Source organism: Podarcis bocagei, assembly GCF_964188305.1.
Source record: "Podarcis bocagei genome assembly, chromosome: 14".
NCBI classification, from domain to species: Eukaryota; Metazoa; Chordata; class Lepidosauria; order Squamata; family Lacertidae; genus Podarcis; species Podarcis bocagei.
The window spans coordinates 3,602,901-3,617,557 of NC_138139.1; the positions used below are offsets into that span (position 1 = coordinate 3,602,901).

The 14,657-nt window shown below is 40.9% G+C and overlaps 1 protein-coding gene across 5 annotated transcripts in view; it reads right to left on the minus strand.

Annotated features, from left to right (window-relative positions):
* The window catches only part of OTUD7A (OTU deubiquitinase 7A), a 131,916-nt gene that overhangs the window by 35,499 nt on the left and 81,760 nt on the right, over positions 1–14,657 (minus strand). For all 5 annotated transcript variants that reach the window (XM_081170546.1, XM_081170545.1, XM_081170548.1 and 2 more), the window contains 5 exons: positions 11,114–11,299; positions 8,406–8,624; positions 4,682–4,783; positions 1,768–1,895; positions 780–892 (listed from right to left, as the gene is read on the minus strand). In XM_081170546.1, coding sequence (XP_081026672.1) covers positions 780–892; positions 1,768–1,895; positions 4,682–4,783; positions 8,406–8,624; positions 11,114–11,299 — 748 coding nt within the window. The remainder of the gene's footprint in view (positions 1–779; positions 893–1,767; positions 1,896–4,681; positions 4,784–8,405; positions 8,625–11,113; positions 11,300–14,657) is intronic.

The window sequence follows — 14,657 nt, forward strand, 5'->3', positions numbered from 1 at the left end:
AAATGGGACTAAATCCCTGGTAAGTGGGTGTAGCATGGCAACCTATGCTTTGGTTTAGGGTTGGCATTAGGGGAAAACAGGATTCTTTGACAGCTGTATGGCAGGCAGAAATTCAACAGGTGAAGCATTTTCTCATATGGAAATACAATGATGTGAATATTCACAGAATTCACCTGTTAGCTGCCTGCCAGCCATGTGGAGCATTTCACAGGCAGTTTCTTGAGAGGCTTTTAAAAAACATGTGTGTTGAAATAGTGGAAGAAGCGCAGGAATTGCCTGCCGCACATTTTTCTGCCTGTCAGCAGGCTTATGGAACTTTTTAAAAAGGTGGGGACAGGCAAAGAAACATGGAAATCCTCCAGTTAGTGCTGTGTTTGTTTTGCTGCCTGTTGGGACGTGGAGCAAGCAGCTGCTTGAAGGGGGCCTCTGCTGTATATTATGCAAGTTTTATTATGATATTTTTCTACCTATTTTCTTCATGCTGTTCATGATTTTACGAGTCCCTAAGTCATCTTGTTTTCTTAACAGTGACCTCATCTTAGGCAAGGTACTTCAACTCTTATAAGTAACGGCTACAATATTTAGGTGTATTCAGTTTACTGGACATTTATCAACTACAATATATCACTTCCGCCAATAGAAACACATCCTGTTACTCCAGATACGTTTCTGGAAGCAGGATTTGATGATACAAAACTTTCCTTTCCTACCTATTATATCACAAATTATGTCATGGTAGGTTAGCAAATCAGAAAAGGAACAGGGCAACCCCCACTTACCCGCCTCCAGTGCCTCCATTTTTGCTGAAGTGAGTTCGTGGTTCACTTGAAGCCAGTTTGAGCAGTTCACTCCATTCCCGCTCCCACTCTTCTTCTGTGTAAACTAACCCTGACTAGGAGAGAGAGGAGAAGGCAGTTCAAGAAACAAGGAGACAACTGTAACTTATACATTGTGCCTTGGTTTGTATCTTTATTTCTTGAGTTAAGAGATCTCTGAACTCACGTTTGCACAAGTTCTCTGGAACCTGAGAGCACAATTGCTAAGACTCATTTGCAGTATCCCCCCCCCAAACATACATTAATTCAGCTGCTTTTAATGACCAAAGTAAGCCACCCCACTTTGAATTAAGTTATCATAGAAACAATCTTATTTGGTTTCTCTTACAAATATTCTTCTGGAAGGAGGGTAGAATAAAAAAGGTTAAATTGTGTGTGCATGTGTGGAAGCTGCTATCCTATGCTCCACTACTGGGAGTAAGTCCTGCTACATGTAGTGATACTGATATCCTAGGAAACATGCATAGAATTGTGTTGTCAGTGTCTCGGACTTCCAATGGTTGTCAAACCAGACTTTGCTGTGCAAAAATGCCTATTTGCACCAAGTGTTTAACAAAATGTTCCTCCCAAAATGTTTGTTTAAACAGCACAATGACATCATACAAAATAATTTAGAACAGAACAGAGAGGGAACATTTCTGACACTGAAAGTTGAGTGGTATAAATTAAGTGTCTCAATGTTAAGTGAAAGATGCAAGGTAATAGGCTGTCCTGCAAATCATTTCCCCCCCCCCTCCATGGATTAACAGGACTAACTGAAGATATCCAGTGGGTGGGGAAAGCACTCTGTCCATGCTCAAAGTCCTTCTTCTTCATCATTCTGTCACAAGCATCAGGCATGTGGCCTGGCACTAATAAGGGACTCTATGAGGAAGCCATAGTGAGTATGGCTTCAAAATTAAGATTGATAAATTCTTGATATTATACAAACCTCTTTATTCTGCTGTGTCTGCTGCCACCTCCATCTTCTCTTCAAGGCTTCCCTTTCAGCACCACTTCGCATCATTGTGTAAAGTGCTTTCCGTAATACAAGGTCCCGGTCATGAAACCCCCACATTCCTAAATGCAAAAAAGTAGTGTGACAGGAGCAAGTATGAAAACATTCAAGTGTAATCATTTGCATGGTTCTCCTAACTGGAGTTTAATTCCCTTTGATTATGTTTAAGCATTTCAAATAATAGGTGCAAACATTAAATAAGTTAACACAGTGGTGCCTCGCAAGACGAAATTAATTCGTTCCACAAGTTTTGTCGTCTTGTGATTTTTTTCGTCTTGCGAAGCACGGTGTCGGGAAAGTTTTGGAAAAGCTTCAAAAATCACCAAAGTCTTTAAAAGCCTCAAAAAAGGCCACCACACCGCGTTCTATGAGTTGCTCCTCGAAGTCAAGTCGCAACTGTATTAACGGTGTTAAGAAAAAGGAAACAAACTTGCAAGACGTTTCCGTCTTGCGAAGCAAGCCCATAGGGAAAATCGTCTTGCGAAGCAGCTCAAAAAACAAAAAACCATTTCGTCTAGTGAGTTTTTTGTCTTGCGAGGCATTCGTCTTGCGAGGTACCACTGTATAGGGCAATACTGAATTCAAAGCAAGTTTTAAGAAATGTTCTTTAGAAACAATGGAAGAGTTGAGTTGCCTGATGCACAACTTTGCCGGAAGGAAACAAATGTTCTTGATTTTAGCCTCAGAAATTTGGAGTACTATTGGTGGGCCTTGAATGACTAATAATCACTGGGGGCTCTTTTGACTGTTTTAGAAATAATGACCCAAAAACCTAAGGGCTGGCTGACTCGCACAAGAGAGGGATGAATATCCCCTGGAATCCAAGTTCATTATAAAAGAACTTGAATTTGCTATATTTGAATCCTAAAAATACTACCAGCCACAGGCTTGCAAGCTTAAAAATCAGCAAATTATTTGTGTTTAGTTCACTGAAATTATTTTAATTCAAATATAAATAATATTCTGATTGCTGCTTTACCAAAGAATGTCTTTCTTTAAGCCGGGGTCAATTTGTGTCTGGCATTGTTGTGTGTCCTGGCCCTTCACCATGGCTGCTTGGGTTAAAGTCTTGAATGCTTGTCTCAGGGGGAGCTGTGGGTACTCTCTGCAGGTCTCTTGCTCAGGGCTCCATGCCATGTGCCTTCCCCTTCCTTCCCTGTGTATGTTGTGTGCTCCAAAACAATGGATGGAAGGAGCATAAGGGGGACTGAACTGCTTGTAAGGATGCCTCAGGCCTGGCGGTGGGGCAGTCTTTGAGGTCCTGTGGTGTCATCCTACATGTTGTGATGCAGGGGTATGTGCTGGGAGCAGCCGCTATGTTACCAGCATTTCTGGCAGTAGAAGTTTCCAGAGGCACTGGGGGCAGGGGAGAGGACATGACAAACAACATCTTCATTAAGAATGCAGTTGGTGTGACAAACATGTTTCTTCTGCAACTTGAAATCTACTTTCTTTTTTTATATTGATGTTTTTCCTTTTTTCTGTTGTTAATGATCATAGGGCTACATTTTACACTAATAGCAAAAAAGCAATGAGAGAAAACAGATATGAAGTCCATTTGAATTATAAGTTGAATATAAGGTGGCTACTGACAAGCAGAAACAGGTGCAGAAGAGGGTGACCAAGATGATCAAGGGTCTGGGAACCATGCCTTAGGAGCAGCCTGGAGAAGAAAAGACTGAGAAGTGATGTGACAGCCAAATATTTGAAAGGCTGACACATGGAAGATAGAGCAAGCATGTTTTCTTCTGCTCCAGAGGATAGGACCCAAACTAATGGATTCAAATTACAGTGGCACCTCGCTTTAATGACAGCCCTGTTTATGAACGATTTGGTTTACGAACTCCGCAAAACTGGAAATAGTGTCCTGGTGTCCACCTCAGTCTAAGAACGGAATCCGAACGGTGGAAGGTCACCGGCGGTGGGAGGCCTCATTAGGGAAAGCGCACCTCAGTTTAAGAATGGTTCTGGTTTAAGAACGGACAAGAAATGTGATTCCTACTAAACATTTGGAAGAACTTTCTGACTTTCGCACCTGTTTAAGAGTGGAACAGACTCCACTCTCCTTTGTTGGAGGTGTTTCAATGAGGGCTGGGTGGTCATCTGTCAGGGATTCTTTAGCTTTGATTCTTGTATTGCAAGAGGATGGACTAGATGACCACTTTGAAACTCTTCCAACTTTGAAATTCTATGATAAATATTTTAGAAGATTCGGGCCTCCGCCTACAATTCTGTTCTTGACACAATCTTATTAAAATAAATGGAATATTTGTCTACATCAGGTAAGTATTTTATGAATATCAAATGCTGGTCCCACAGGTTAAAAAATTAATTTGCTACTGTACCTTCATCAGTGCCAGCAAAGTAGTGTAGCATCTGTCATCCATAAAATTGTACTGACCAGTGACATGTCCAATGTAACTCGTGTGTGTGTGTGTGTGTGTGTTGAAGAACACCTTTTTATTTCAACGTAGCCCAGTTCTATCTTGAAATTTAAAGAAAACCAATGTGTCCTTATCTCACTGATCCTTACAACTGCTCTGTGAAACAGAAAACTGAAGCTGAGAGGTCCGGTGTTGCTTTCAGCAAGTCTATGGACAACCAGAGATGAGTACTCAGATCTCACAGAACCTAGTCCAAATAGTCACTTACTATATCACAGTATCATTTGCTAACATGGATAAGAGGAGACCCCCCCAACATTGTGTTTGTACACCATGGGGTCCACATCTTGTTCAAGTGAGGTTCTTTCAATCCTTCTGAAGGAGAAAGATTGAATCTAAGCTTTGTAAACAAGATAGAGAGTTGTCCTATTCTTTCAGAATGCATTATTTACCAGAAGACCTACCTAGGGAAGCCGCATGCAAGAGGCAGTTGCCATCCCCTGTGGTTGCCAGTGGGAGAAGGCGTTTACAACTTGTACACACTGTGGACCACCAGTTAAGACGACCTGAAAAATGAAAATTAATTTAGAATGTAAGGACACTGCCAACATTAAGCACTTTGGAGTCCTATTGATATTAAAAACAAATAGCTTAATCTTTTCAACTGAAATCAATGGTTGCGGTCGTAATAAACTGAAATTAGGCTAAAGCAGCCTATAACATGAAAATGTGTGGCTATTCCAGGAGAATTTCAGATCCTACTGAAAGTCTATTTTCCCTATATCCAAAAAAGCATATAAATTGAAGCTATATTAATAGGTTGGGTTATTAAAAACACTTGGTAATCGCCACATGTATTCAACAAGCAGCAGCTGGCACACACTTCACATGACTAACCATTCTTATGAAATCTAAATCAGGAGTGCACTTGGGAAGCATAATTTAAAGTGGGTTGGGCTGCCTTTGGGAGTGATAAAATTGGAAGTAACATATCCTCATTTTTAGCAACTCCTTTCTTGCAGGCATGGTGAAATAACAGACTATCACCTGCACCATGCAGAAGATTTTGACAATAATGTAGGTGTGGTAAGATAAATCAAGGGTGCTGCATAAAGGAGACGTATACAATCAATATAAAATCTATACATTTCTTGATATGAGTTTTATAGTGAATAAGGTAATAGCTAAGAAAACAAATCTAAGGTGGGCTGCCTGTTACATTTCGGAGTCAATATAAAGCACAGTTCTCTTGTGTTAAGAAATAGTTTTCCAAAGAGGTCATACCAGCAATGTCCATTCCTTCTTTAACTTAGCAAAAATGGTTTCAAAGTTGTAAATGGTGGCGCTTACATTATAGCATAAACATGACAACAGCTGGACATATAAAGTAATGGGGCCCTTTATATGTCCAGCTGTCCTTTGTCAACAACAAATTGTCACTGTTTTTTGTGTTTAATATATGCTACAGTATATGGTAATTTATGGACCTAATAGGTATCTAAAGCCATTTTTACATAACAAAATGTGTATTTTATCAAAGTAATTGTTGAAATGAAATACAATTGGAAATGTACTTCCAGCTTTTTTCCTTTAATTTTTTTGGGGGTCCCCAAGAGAGTGGGGCCCTAAGCTATAGCTTGTTTAGCTTATACGTAAATCCGGCACTGATGACAACAAATACTCAACGAAGCTCTTTCTCCTTGGAATCTTGGGGATGTCCAGTGTACAACCTGATTTTCTCTTGGCTCAGGCTGACTGGACAGAAACAGGAGTGGAGGCGGCTTACTACCCTTGAGGGTGAGTTTGGCCCTAGGGTTCAGAATAACACCTGAATTCAACAGGAAAAATGCTGACCTGGGTTTGGATTCAGGTTGAATCCTTTACAACCCCCACTTGCCCCAGATGACTCTTCAGAACAGTAGAGAGTGCACAATAACATTCAGAGTTGTGTCATTCATGCAAACTACATATCCCATTATGCCATGCAAAATACATAGGCAGAAACATCAAGAATCTCTGTGCAGGCTGTGGTTTACATGACACATTGTTTCATATTCATAATGGGAGTTAAAATACCATCAATTCTGTGAACTGGCAGAAGCGGATCTTCAGTAAGTTAGCACTTTACATATAAACCCTAAATTATGAAGGAGACCTCACAATCGTAGGTCATCTTCTAAGCAAAGACCAACATATACCATTGACATTATTCAAAGCTGACTGGAATCTATCCAGATAATAATGATGGGAATTGAGGAACTCATCAGCTGTGCAGGAATCCATCCTGTCTCCATCATCTTCATCTGTTGAAAGTTGCCCTAGCCTGGACTTTCAATAAACAGTCCCTATGTATTCAAGAATTGTTCCGGGGATGGAGAGTGCAGAGGTGTTTCCAATGCCTGCTTGCTATGGCATGCTGAGACTTTGCTGAGACAGCAGAACAACATAGATATATATAGATTATATAAAAGCCTTTTAATCTATTATTCTGTCTAATTAAATTATTTAGATATTCTTCTACAGTGAGGTTGCAGGAGCATAAGAATTTTCTTACTCCAATAGTCACCACAGAAGCTCTAAAGCAGGCATTCCCAAAAGGTGGTATGTGGGCCAGCAGTGGTTCACAATCTTCATTCAGGTCGTCCACTGCATGTCCACATTATATATTCACATCGATTTTTACATTGTATTTCTATTGTTTTTAATTCCTTAAATTGCATTGTACTGCAGCTTGAATTCTATAGATTGCAAATTGCATTACCCTAAAATGCAATGTAAGAAACAAAAGAAGCAATAGAAATACAATTAAAAACCACACAGCATCAAGCACAGCCCACTGCAATGGCTACAACAGGCAGAAAAATCCTTAAGCGGTCTGTCGAGACCACTGGCAATTTTCAATTGGTTGGGAGGGGTGCTTTGGGAACAAATAGGGTGTGAAGGCAATGGCCACCCACTGGAGTGGCCCATCCAGTCCTCCAAGGTACGCTGTTCCACTGAAAATGAAGTTTCTATTCACAGTTATCATGGCTAGCAACAACTGAACAATATATGTATCATTAGCCATTCTGAATTTGTGATGGCCCTGACTGAACTAGCCAACCTGCATGCTACTGCAGTTATTTCAGAGATTTCTTATTTCTGCTGTCATATAAAACACATTTGTTTAATCTTTTTTAAGCCATCTGAATTGTTGGGTTGCAACACATACAATATTATTAAGAAATTCTATATGTAGCCACACAGCACTCAAAATCAGCTTACAAATAATTCCCAAGATGCCATGCAACCTAAATGCAGCATATACAGTTGGCACCCATCAACTGCCATTACACAGACTGTGGTTTGCAAGGCAGACTTTGTGTTGTGTTCCTGAGTGACATCTTAATATTCTGACAGGGGAGGGAAGGGGGAAATCAAGCAACACTGATCCTTTTCTGCCAATCCACAGAATGTTAAAGGTAAAGATACCCCTGACCGTTAGGTTCAGTCGCAGACCACTCTGGGGTTGCAACACTCATCTTGCTCTATAGGCTGAGGGAGCTGGCATTTGTCCACAGACAGCTTCTGGGTCATGTAGCCAGCATGACTAAGCCGCTTCTGGAGAACCAGAGCAGTGCACAGAAATGCCATTTACCTTCCCGCTGGAACTGCTTCAAACTGCTAGGTGGGCAGGAGCTGGGACCGAACAACAGGAGCTCACCCCATCACCGGGATTCGAACCGCCGACCTTCTGACCGGCAAGCCCTAGGCTCAGTGGTTTAGACCACAGCGCCACTCGCCACAGAAGGTTAGGAATGTGCTAATCATTGTGTGAAGAAACACCTCCCCTTGTCTGTCCTAACTGTCAATCTGATTCACTGGGCAACTTTTAAATTATGAGAGAGGGGGCAAGGAAGAGAAAGAAACTCTATCTCCCCACTGTCTTCATACATTCACATTCCTTGTCTGTATTACTCTCTTGTAAAATAAAAAAATCAATCTCTATACCCTTTACATGTAGCAAAGGTGATCCAGCCCCTTTAGCATTTTAGTTGTCTTTGTTTTCTACTTTCACCAACTCTACAGTATTGCGTATGTATCTAAGATGTAAGCAATCAGCTCCAACAATAATATGGGCTTAAAAGAGTGGTACACCAACAAGAAGGTGAAACAAGCCAGACTCTCTTGTCTTAAGTATTTACTCACCAGCTTGTTCCAGAGCGGCCATGGTTGCTTGCTCAATCAAGTCCCGCTCAATGAAGCTTCTGAAGTCTTCACTGTAAACACTAAGGTCAGGGAGCTGGAATGTGTAGATGGGCATCTCCAAAGGGAAATGTTCATTGTTGCATTCACTGGCCACATGGGACCGCGCAAGGGAGACTATGGCTGAGCTGGCATGAGAAATTCCTCTAGACAGCCTCTTTTCTGTGCAGGAACAAAAGAAAGGGGGGGGGGTGAGACAACCAAAGCAATTCTAAATGTTTTTACTCAGAAGTAAATGAGCTTGATGGGGCTTACTCCCTAGCAAGTGCCTTTAAGATTGTACTCCCAAAGTACTTTTACCCTGAGGGAGACAATGATCTCTTCTCTCATCTGTGCTACATTCTTGCTCTCAAGGCAAGATGAAATAGAACCCCGTGACCTTTGATTGTAGGTTTATTAAAAGGACTGTTTTATTAAAAAGGACTATACAATGTTAGAGTGTACAATGTATACTCTAACATGTAGGCATGTATACAATGCCTACAACCAAAATAAAACAGCATAAAATACAGCTAAAACTTCATAGTGACCAGTAAGATATCACAAAATACATCATCAACAGCTATAGGTTTGTGTGAAATGGAAAGAAACTGGAATATCAGTGAATGCCTTATTTCAATGTGTAGAGCATTCTACATTGCAGGTTTAAAGACCATGCTCTTTCAAAGGCTTGCAGCAGCACTAAGAAGACCTCCTCAGATTACATCGGCAACCAAGCAGGTCTGAACAGGCGAATGCAGTCTCTCCTGTAACCTAGTCCCAAGTTTATGATGAATCATCACTTTCTTTGTGTTCCCTGAGAGTATACTGCATATGTCACAGCTCCAGTCTGGAATAAATTGCAGTGGAAAATCAGTACACAAGTCCTGAAGTCCCCCACCTCCCAGTAAGCCAAAGTGGAAATCCTGAGAAGCTGCTCCCTTAACCCCGATCTTGAAATGTCAATCGTTAGTCAGGATCCTGTTTTTATATAAGACAGTGAAAGAAGTCTGCTTCTGCAAAATCTGGCTTCAGAGTTATCATGATTTTCTGGAAGAAATAGGTGCTAGCTGATCATGAAATATATTAAATAATTATTCAGTAATTCACTTTCAACCTTCCTAACAGATCAAATAAAATTCATCACAAAGTCACTCTCTGGCACCCCAGCACAACATCAAATAGACCAAAGCTGGCTTTAATCTGCAAATAGTTGAGTAGAAGTAACAATCGTGCTCAAATTTGAAGGCAGGTTCTGTTTTTTTGCCTGGTGCTGTGGACTTGGATGACATCGGCACATACAGGACTATCAGAAAATACTGTACATCGCATCTTATCCACAGCAAGTGTTGTGTGACCTTTTCTAGTGAAAAGCTCTGAGCCTGCTCAACTGATTCTTATTCACAAGGATCTGAAAGCCCATGGCATAAACACCGTCTAGTGCCATTTTTTTTAGTGCAAAGTTGCCTGTCGGTCTAGGAATTCTCAGTTGCCTCTGACTCCATAGCTGCACCCCCTCCAGCTGTTGTCAGGCTCCATCTCCCAATATGAGCAGAGCCAGTAATATAGGATGATGGGAGCCAGAGTCCAACATCTGGAGAGTCAAAGGCCCCCATCCCTGCTCCAAAGCTCCCATGTTCACTCAGACCTTGCCTGCTGTTTGGGAATCCTAGCAGTGTACAGTGGTACCTCGGGTTACAGACGCTTCAGGTTACATACGCTTCAGGTTACACACTCCGCTAACCCAGAAATAGTGCTTCAGGTTAAGAACTTTGCTTAGGATGAGAACAGAAATCGTGCTCCAGTGGCGCGGCAGCAGCGGGAGGCCCCATTAGCTAAAGTGGTGCTTCAGGTTAAGAAGAGTTTCAGGTTAAGAACGGACCTCCGGAACGAATTAAGTACTTAACCTGAGGTACCACTGTATATTAAGGTAGTGAATTAACCCTTTGCTATGGTGGGCTTCTCACTGTGACACTCGGTTTCCACTTCTAAATTTTTTATCTTTACAAAAGCATGTGAATTCTTCACTTCAGCTTCTAAAGAATCCCTCTTCCTTTTCTTCCCCAATTAAAAAAATTTGGCTTTGAGTAGATTTTACACATACCAGCCGAGTTGAATTTCACTATTTTTTATAAAATACCCTGAACACCAACAGGTATTTAATAATATAACTATATAAATAATTATTACTAGTACTATTGTTAAAGACCACTACTGCTGCTTTTTTGTTGATAGAAAAAAAAGTCAGGATTCTACTTATAGAAACCAATTAGGCTCATATAAATAAAAGTTGTTCCTATTAATACCCCAGTAAATGGCATCAGAAGCTAGTAAATGTCTTTTGTAATCACTAGGTTACATAATAGTTTGTTCTGAGTTTTTATGCCCACCCTCTCTTTGGCAGAAATCTGAAACTCTTTGGTAATGGAGAAAAAGAGAGTCCTATCTTACAACATGTGTCCAACAATATGAAAACCTAACATCCATAGTTTTGACAAACTTGTATGTTGCAAACGCTGAATCTATGAAGGTATTCAAGGGCAGGATAGTTTTGGAGTGGGCCTGCCTATTTTATTTTTTGGCATCTCAGTAGTAAACCTTTAACTGTGTTAGGTAACAGAAAACCTACAACAGCAGCTAGCCAATCAAAGTCTGAGCTAGAAGCACTTTACCTTGAGCAATGTCATCCTGTCTTTGAAGTGATGGTCGTTCACTTTTGTTCACCTGTTGGGAAGGATCCGTTTCCTGCTGCGGCTTAGGATACTTCCCTTCGTTGAACGCTTGTGGCAGATTAGCTGTATGAACCTGCCTAAGCTGCTCATAGTCACTCAGGGCGGCAGTCAAATCCCAATTTTTGCCTAAGAATGAGACATCATAAGACCATTGTTAACAACTTCAACATGCATGGAAGAGTGACTGGTGTTTGCAAGTATCAAAGCAGTGGCAACTGTTCTGTATTAATTAATCTGGAGTAAAAAGGTGCCATGTTCTGCCTGCACACCAAAGACAGTGTCTGCTTGTGGAGCTTCATCTTTTATCATCCTACTGAAAACCTCTCTTTTGAATTGGAGTAACAAGTGAATATGAAAGCCCTGCCTTTAAAGATGTCATCTCCAGAAAATCTAAATTTAGTGAGACCAGAATTAACATAGCTGTTACCAGTGCTGTTTTTCTTGAAAAAGAGGGGTTGGAACTCACAATGAACACCTCTGGAGACCACCTAAGAGGTGCAGGAACTGAGCTTTGGTGACACCAGTAACAAGTTATTTAAAGAAAGAAGAGTATGAGAGAAATCCAAGGACTTTATCTCTCCTAAATGTTTTAAAATGATACATTTGGGAAGGAGCGGTAGGGGAGAGAGAGAAGGAAAGCTGACGAACTATAGCATCTCTACCATTACCAGCTTTGTGGTTCTGGATCTGGCTGTATCTTCTCAGGCTTTGGAGAATTCTTGTCAGAAGTCTAAGCTTTTTATAAGACTTCTCTAAAAAATACTTAGAAGACTCAGCACATTCCAAATTATGATGAGCATGTTTTGCACACCATTAAGCATATTTCAGCTTTTCGGGTAGCTATGATTTTCAAGTTATTTCTGGTTACTTCTGTAGCCATGAAAATAATGTTATGCTTTAATAATAATAGTGTTTTAATATGTCAAAGAGCAAAGTGCCATGCTTATGTTGTACACCCATGGTTTTCAAACATTTTACCTTCCGAGAACCCCTTCCCCATCATCTTGTCAAGATCACTCCCTGGTGTCTTATAAGAGGATTCTAGGGCAATTTCTAAGGTGAACACATAATTTGCAACAGCCCCAGATGAGTATGATGGGCCTTGCTATTGCTCTGGTTAAGCTGATAATGTGACCCAGAAAAGACTCAACACTTTTCTATAGTTGCACACCACAGGGGGGAAATGGTAGCAATGGGTAATAAGTTTTTTTCTGAGAAGGTTGCCCACCTAGAAGTCCTAGAACACATTTTGATAAGAATCTCTGCTACATAGTGAATGCCCTAAGGAGAAAATATTTACAAGAGGTACAATAAGTAATATTTATAATAAATACTTAGTGCAGTACTAGCAAATTATCTGTCAGTTAAATTAATTGTTGGACATAAAAGGTAAAGGTAAAGGGACCCCTGACCGTTAGCTCCAGTCGTGAACGACTCTGGGGTTGCGGCGCTCATCTTGCTTTACTGGCCAAGGGAGCCTGCGTACAGCTTCCGGGTCATGTGGCCAGCATGACCAGCAAACCAGAGCAGTGCATGGAAATGACGTCTACCTTCCCACCAGAGCGGAACCTATTTATCTACTTGCACTGCGTGCTTTCAAACTGCTAGGTTGGCAGGAGATGGGACCCATCATGGGGATTCGCGGATGGCGCTGTGGTCTAATTGTTGGCCAGACTTGGTTGCAAATAAGCACAAAGAAGATAACTGAAGCTGCAGCAGGGGATGTGTTTAAAAAAGATGGTGGTTATTAATACATGCAATAAGGAAAGAGCAACCAAAACTTCATTAAATTCTCTTTATTGTTGCAGATCATTTCTTTAAAAACAAATAAATGCTATCTTAATATCTACCTTGACAAACTGGTTTGAAGAACAACAATGGACTATCATGGAAACTAATTTGGAGGGCACTTCAAACAACATTCCAGCAGACAACAGGATGCTCCTTTTATTAAGGTGGAGTTTGCTATTTTGCAGAGGCTGTGCAGTTCTCAGTATTGTACAAGACTGCCTCACTTCAATGGGATCTGTACTAAATATGGTTTCACTGGCTGTATATTTTGTACATATAATTTTTAACACTACGTGGCAGGGTCGTTAACTTGAACAATCACCCATGAGTATTGTGGCAGTTTCTGATGAGCCATGATCATTAACGCCTTGCACATTCATGTTCTTTTGTGCTGCAAAATAATCTAATTTTGGATTTCTGTGACATAGCTAAAAAGAAGCATAGCAGCTAAAAACAAGCATAGACATAAATTCCCTGAAGGAAACTGTTTATATCTGATCGCAAAGGTGGGGGAAACCCTCTTTGTCTCCATGGCAGCATTTTAGAAGGTGAAAAACTCACCATCACACTTTTTCTCCTGGAATAAGGAAGAAGAATTCTCAGATTAACTATAATGAAGGAGGGGGAACCTTCTAAACCTTTTTATTCCTAGCAATCAGAACTCTCTGTGTGGCAGTTGGGGGTTATGACTTAACCACTCCCATATTTGTGATTCTGTTATCATGGAGGTAGGAGACAGAAAACATTTGACGTTTTTCATGCTCATTTTTATACATCTATTAGTGTGTTACCCCACTTCCTACCACATTTCCTGTTGAAACATTCAAGAGTTTGTTTTTGCTGTGTATCAGCAGTCACATAGAAATATCAGAAGCCAACCACAGGTAGGAGTGCCTTTAAGGCTGCACACCGCTAAAGCAAGTTTATATCTCTGCAAAGCATTTCTAGAGTACAGATTGTTAGGGAATGGCACTACAAAACTGCTTAAGAGAAAAGGTGTGACTTTTCAAAAGGTTATTTAAAAATCATCAATTCTTTTAATAATGAGAATGGAACTTTTCAAGAATGCAAGGGGGAATGCAAGGAAAAAAATATTCTTTAAAGGGAGCACTGAGCAGAGCCTGTATGCATCCCAGGCTCTGCTCAGCACTCGCTTTAAAGAGCCACGCGGAGCGTGTGTGCGGTGCTTGAAGGCTTTTCCCCGAGGAGGGAGAAGGGTAGCCCCAAGGGAAAAGCCCCCAAGAGCCGCACACACGCTCTGTGCGGCTCTTTAAAGGGAGTGCGGCTCTTGGGGGCTTTTCTGGGAGATGGGGGAAGGGACAGAAGGGCTAAGCCAGAAGCTAGAACAGCAAGAGGCAGCGCTCCCTCTCGCTGTTCTGGCTTCTGGGATAGCTGCGCAGCCTGCATTCTCTCTATAAGACCCACACACATTTCCCCATACTTTTTGGGAGGGAAAAAGTGCGTCTTATAGAGCGAAAAATACGGTAGGTTTAAAAATACACTGGAGCCTAAGCCAACTACCTTGAGAGACTTTTTTGTTGTAGGGGAAAATGGCATTTATATAATTATTTAACATGTAACAATAACAACACTTTATTTTTTATCATAGCAAAAGCTTTGTTATTCCTAAGGAAAGAACTCAAGTAGCATTGTTATTTAGTTGAACAGGACGCTGATGCAAGGAGTTCCATGG